Below are 6718 nucleotides of genomic sequence, written 5' to 3'. Positions count from 1 at the left end.
TTGACATAGACATATCACCGACGTGAATATTTGTATTGTAAAATATCAGATGCTCGACTCGACTTGGAGCCTTTCTGAACTCGTTCGCTGCGCTGAATCGATCAACGTAGCCTTTAAGGCTTTGAATTTTTTTAAATGTCAAAACTTAATGATACGTACATAATTATTTAGAAGAAGCACAAATAAATACTTTTTGAACGCCCCGGTATTGTAAAATTCTTATTTGTTTTTGTTTCTCTTTTATAAATCGAATTCAAGTTGATCTGTTCCCGATTATAGTGTTATCGACATTACATAACAATGATGAATCCAAATAGGTTAGGTCACATACGATTTTATTTGCTGCAGGTCGTTACAATTTATTATGCTATGATTGTGATCGTTTGAGAAAGTTCAAGATTTTATCTTTGTGTAAACACGTTTTCATTTCATTTGAAATGCATGTTCTTCTTTTCATTTCGGTTTCGGTTTCGAAAGGCATAACATGTCAATGTGTCAATATGTTTAAGCTTTTTTGCTTCTCATAAATCTGGATTTCTTAACAATGGACTATTTTCATTGTCTATATGTTGAATATCATCATGCGTGTTACGTAATGTAGATGCGTTGCCACAAGTTAGATAACGGCTTATTATATAAGAACGAACAGTTCGATCACAAACACAAAATAAAATAAAGTTCCAAAAAGCCTGCGCACAATCACCATATGACTGTAACATAAGAAATGCAATTTCTACATGTCCACTATTAAACTTTGCAATGTCTAGAAAGAATCGCACAGTTCCCCATATTCTAAGACAATACAGAACCAACCAGGTAAAACAAAATAATTCGTCCTCTCTGCGAAGTCCTGCACTGATTTGATTCCATAGAAATTGCCGTCTTCTGTTTTTCTGGAAGTATAAATATTTGATTCTTTTTCTAACTTTTTTTCCTACTGATCAATTATTTAGCATATTTACCTGAGGGTATCTGTATATAGGTATTTAGTCGGATCTTAACATGTACTTCAAACCGGTATTGATAAAAATAAACAAACAGATGTCGAAATGTTCAGGACTTAATTAAATCTGTATTTTGGTAAGATGATGCAAGCATACGATTTGTTTTGGTGTATCAAAAACATTGATGTACGAATATAATTTCATAAATTTGAAACGTTTAAAATGATTACATACCAATATAAAGAACCGTTCGTCAATTTTGAAAAAGACTATACATGAAGTCGAAGTAATTATCTGCTCTTCATATTATATTGATTGGGAATTTAAACAGTTATCTAATGGTAATCACAGAGAGGGACTAGCAAGCAATTTTTTATTGTAGCTTATTTAACGTTAAAACAATGTTGCACTATAAACGAATGTTACTTTTTACAAATATTAGGACTTAGTTAGCTAAATCTACAAATTTTATTAGATATTATGAATTTTTATTACAATAAATTATTATGCTTGATTATTACGCTTTAGCATGGTAGATATGCTGAGGTCGGGTGTATACTATTGCTGAACGTTGTTTTTTTTTATTGTAGAGGCAGTTTGTCTCGCATGTAATTATGTTGGTGCGATCATTCGGGCATTTTTGATTGTTTGGTATTTTTTTAAATAATTGTAAGTAGTGACCATTTTTCTTACTGTTACCCTTATTTCATTTAGTTAAAAAAAACATTTTCACAAACGTTAACATTTTTACAGATTGCTAAAATCTATTAAAATCATTGACAAGATAAGTGGTCCACATCGGAAACCTACAAATGATTTTAAATATATTTAATAACAAAACCAAATAGCTATTTTTAATTCACCCTAAACCTGTTTTTCCAAATTCAGTAGTTTTTTGTTTATTTTTGTTTGTTCATATCAAAATGTGGTATTTTTGTGATAAATGTGCTATATAAGCCGTACATTGACCTATAATGGTTTACTTTTATAAATTGTTATTTGGATGGAGAGTTGTCTCATTTGCACTCACACCACATCTTCCTATATCTATTTACGGCATATTTTGGTTTTCATAGTTATATTTAATCACTAGTTGTCAAGCCTGTTATGGGGCTGTTTATTTCATAAAGTTATATTATATCATTTTTCGAAAACAAAGAATTTTGTTATCTCAGCCATAGATTACCCTAGCCGTATTTGGCAAAATGTTTTGGAATTTTGGATCCTCAATGCTCTTCAACGTTGTACCTGTTTGACTTTATAAATATTGTGATATGAGCGTCACTGATGAGTCTTATGTAGACGAAACGCGCGTCTGGCGTTCTAAATTATAATCCTTGTACCTTTGATAACTTTGATATACATTTATGGTGATCACCATATATGTTCGATAACCTGGAAGTGTTTGGATGAAAATAATGAGATGTGGTATGATACCTTAATTTTGTATTCGTTTTATTTCCGTAAAAAAGACCTCACGTTCTAATGAATCCATGTTAAAAGTACTGCTAAGCTTCAAAAACACAAATTCAATTTTTTTTGCATTATACAGAACTGTTGTTTATTTCTATATGGCTTACATTCAGAAATCCTTTGCCCTTTAGAAGGATATAAAGTATGGCAGTGATGAGATATGTAAGTATTTCCCAGCCTTTCCCCGCTATAATCATCCATATAATTCCGTTGTGATCTTTTGACGATACCGCTAGCCAGCACCACACTCCATTTATTCCTAATAGTGATTCGTTTCGTCCTAAAACGCCCATTGTTAACGCTACAGATGTAATGATTCCTGAAATGTGTATCAAATTAAACACCAATGTGTTTTATTAAAACATTATTCAAGCAGAAAAACAAAGAAAAGAGGCATTAGTTATTAATAGTGTTTACCATAATTTAGAATGTTCATATAGTTAGTTATCAAAGATACAAGGATTATAGTTTAATACGCCAGACGCCCGTTTCGTTCACATAAGACTCATCACTGACGCTCAGATCAAAATAGTTATAAAGTACAATGTTGAAGAGCATTGAGGATCCAAAATTCACAAAAGTTGTGCCAAATACGTCATTCATTATTTGCAATTGATTATAAACGGAGTACCGAGTCTAAGTTATTCATTATCCATTACAAAGTAGAGTGTTCAGATATACTGGAATAAAATTGATATTGCGACCTCATTATCAATCTGCTTTAACCTATATAAAAGAACACCAATGAAAATTGAACATGTTTCTTGATCAGAAATATCTAAATGGTTAACCGTTAAAATGTATATGCCAGAAAAGTACATACCTGGTATTCCCCAAGCTACCACATGCACACATATAAACTTTACGCCAGATAAATCTACAACTCGAGAAAACCAAACGCAGATGAAAAGATAAGTTGCAATGAATGAGGTCCACAGAAATGACGCAATACTCAAAAACGTCGTTATAAAACTTTGAGCTTTACAGAAGTCATCCGATTCGGGAACACCATTACTGCTATTTTGCACACTAATAGAAAACCATCTTACACTTGCCATAAAGTAGCCTAATGCTGATATCATATCTGCTAATGTTAAAGCAATTAACATCAACCGAACAGTATTGCGAGTAGATGGCACAACATAGAATGACCAAATTAATACGAAACCTCCAAATATGGACAACAAAGAACTAATAGTTGTTATAACAGCTGATACGTTGAGTTCTATCGAGTTGAATCTAATTGTATCGTTTGACACCGTTTCCATTTTCGCTTCGGATAATTGTAACGGTAACTAAAATAAACTTTATTCACACGTACATCTTATTCACTACGAATTCACTTAACTGATCAATTGACATGCATTTTTATCTTATCAGAAAAGATATCCTTCAATACGATACTATGCAAAAAGATACAAATAGACAAGTAGCAGTGTTTATTGGTTACTATTAAAGTGTGTGTCACCATTCAAAGGTTACAGGAAACGGACTTCCCTGTTCGATTTAATCCCCTTTTGGAAAGTTTTTTAAAATTGGCTATTGTGTCACATTCTCGCCATAGAAAAATATGGATAAAATATCGTTATTTAAATAAGATATATCCAACAAATTGATTTTTGTGTTTTTGTGCTGTATATTATTCTATATTTTATTTTTAGGTTCTATGTCTCTTCCTTTATGATTGGGTTCTAATAAATAGGATTTGAATATTAAAAATTATTTTAAGATACTTTGCATCGTGAAATTCCACTTCACACAAGTAATAATGTATCCGACAAAGACTGAACAATGCAAAGTCCACCATAAACTGCAATTGCAAAGGTCCCGATAAGGTTCAACGAAACATTACGTAATGCATGATCAAGCACGTAAAGGGTCGTCAATAATCAACCTCGATACCTCTGTTACTTCTTTTTGTTTAATTCTCATTTGATGAATAGATAAATTACTAAGAATCAGAAATCAACTACCGCAAATATTTTTCCTGATACTAGCGTCATAATGTATCCTTTGCTTGTAAATGTTTGATGACGGTTAAATTAGAAAAGTGCTTTTAACGCACACAATCTGTCATGGGTTATTTTCATTGATTAACATGATCATACTGCAACACTTTCGGGTTACGCATCTTATCGTGTAGCTATAGGTCTATTTTAAGAAAATCGAATCAAATAAAATAACAAGAATAGCATTACACAGATTGTAATGTATCAAGTAAACTAATCAACAATTATTTCAAAAATTTATCTTTATACTATTTATTTAATCGTTCATGTGAGGTCCCTCAAAGGGTGTTGTCCAAAGATCACATAACCAAAATTTGAGTGCCAATATAATCACATAAGCATTAATTATATTTTAAACAAGATAATCAATTATTATCAAAAATACAGTCCTAGATTATCAAATAAATCATATATTCACGGTAAAAACGTCAAATTAATTACACAATCATAAACCCTATTTGGAGGCTTTTACGTGTAGCTTGAAGCTATTGAATGCTCAAACTGCCCTATGCGTTATCTGTTATCTCGTAGAAGATACATGATTTGTTTGAAGGGCCCTTTATCATTTATAATAGTTCGCCCGTTGCTATCTAAAAATAATATTCTAAGGCACGTTGTAAAATAAATATTGTCAGACACGTTGTAATACAAATATTGTAAGGCACTTTGTAAACTAAATATTGTAAGGCACGTTGTAATACAAATATTGTAAGGCACGTTGTAAGACAAATATTGTAAGATAAGTTGTAAAATGTTGTAAAACAAATATTGTAAGGCACGTTGTGAAATAATATTGTAAGGCACGTTGTAATACAAATATTGTAAGGCATGTTGTAATACAAATATTGATAGGTAAGTAGTAATCCAAATACTGTAGGCAACGTTGTAATACAAATGTTGTAAGCAACGTTGTAATACAAATATTGTAAGGTAAGTTGTAATACAAATATTGTCAGGCACGTTTTAAAAAAATTATTGTAAAGCAAGTTGTAATACAAATATTGTAAGGAACGTTGTAAAACAAGTATTGTGAGGCACCTTGTAAAACAAATATTGTAAGACACGTTGTAAAACAAATATTGTAAGGCACGTTGTAATACAAATATTGTAAGGCACGTAGTAATAGAAATCTTGTAAGGGACGTTGTAAAACAAATATTGTGAGACACGTTGTAATACAAATATTGTAAGGCACGTAGTAATACAAATCTTGTAAGGCACGTTGTAAAACAAATATTGTAAGCAACGTTGTAAAACAAATATTGTAAGGCACGTTGTAAAACAAATATTGTAAGGAACGTTGTAAAACAAATATTGTAAGGCACGTTGTAATACAAATATTGTAAGGCAAGTTGTAATACAAATATTGTGAGGCACGTTGTAAAAAAAATATTGTAAGACACGTTGTAAAACAAATATTGTAAGGCACGTTGTAAAACAATCTTGTAAGGCACGTTGTAAAACAAATCTTGTAAGGCACGTTGTAAAACAAATGTTGTAAGGTAAGTTGTAATACAAATATGGTAAGGCACGTTGTAAATGAAATATTGTAAGGCAAGTTGTAATAAAAATATTGTGAGGCACGTTGTAAAATAAATATTATAAGGCACGTTGTAAAACAAATATTGTAAGGCACGGTGTAAAACAAATATCGTAAGGCACGTTGTAATAAAAATATTGTAAGGCACGTTGTAAAATAAATATTATCAGGCACGTTGTAAAACAAATATTGTAAAACACGTTGTAATAAAAATATTGTAAGGCACGTTGTAAAATAAATATTATAAAGCACGTTGTAATAAAAATATTGTAAGGCACGTTGTAAAATAAATATAAGGCACGTTGTAAAACAAATATTGTAAGGCACGATGTAAAACAAATATTGCAAGGCACGTTGTAATACAAATATTGTAAGGCACGTTGTAAAACAATTATTGTAAGGCACGTTGTAAAACAAATATTGTAAGACACGTTGTAATACAAATATTGTAAGGCACGTTTTAAAACAAATATTGTAAGGCACGTTGAAAAAACCAATATTGTAAGACACGTTGTAAAACAAATATTGTAAGGCACGTTATAAAAACAAATATGGTAAGGCACGTTGTAAAAAAATTATTGTAAGGCACGTTGTAAAACAAACATTTTAAGACACGTTGTAATACAAATATTGTAAGGCACGTTGTAAAACAAATGTTGTAAGGTAAGTTGTAATGCAAATGTGGTAAGGCACGTTGTAAATGAAATATTGTTAGACAAGTTGTAAAACAAATATTGTAAAGCACGTTGTCAA

At 31.1% G+C, this 6718-nt stretch overlaps 1 protein-coding gene across 1 annotated transcript; it reads right to left on the bottom strand.

The window, feature by feature from the left end:
• Positions 1–208: 208 nt before the first annotated feature.
• LOC139501313 (G-protein coupled receptor 157-like) lies at positions 209–3732 on the bottom strand. Its single transcript, XM_071290342.1, has 3 exons — positions 3241–3732; positions 2525–2736; positions 209–893 (listed from the first exon to the last, which is right to left on the bottom strand). Exons 1-3 carry the CDS (start codon positions 3683–3685, stop codon positions 522–524), a joined length of 1029 nt encoding a protein of 342 aa, XP_071146443.1. The 5' UTR covers positions 3686–3732; the 3' UTR covers positions 209–521.
• Between the last annotated feature and the right edge of the window lie 2986 nt (positions 3733–6718).

The sequence above is a fragment of the Mytilus edulis genome, chromosome 13 (assembly GCF_963676685.1).
Source record: "Mytilus edulis chromosome 13, xbMytEdul2.2, whole genome shotgun sequence".
Lineage (NCBI taxonomy): Eukaryota > Metazoa > Mollusca > Bivalvia > Mytilida > Mytilidae > Mytilus > Mytilus edulis.
This window is presented reverse-complemented; position numbering and strand designations above follow the sequence as displayed.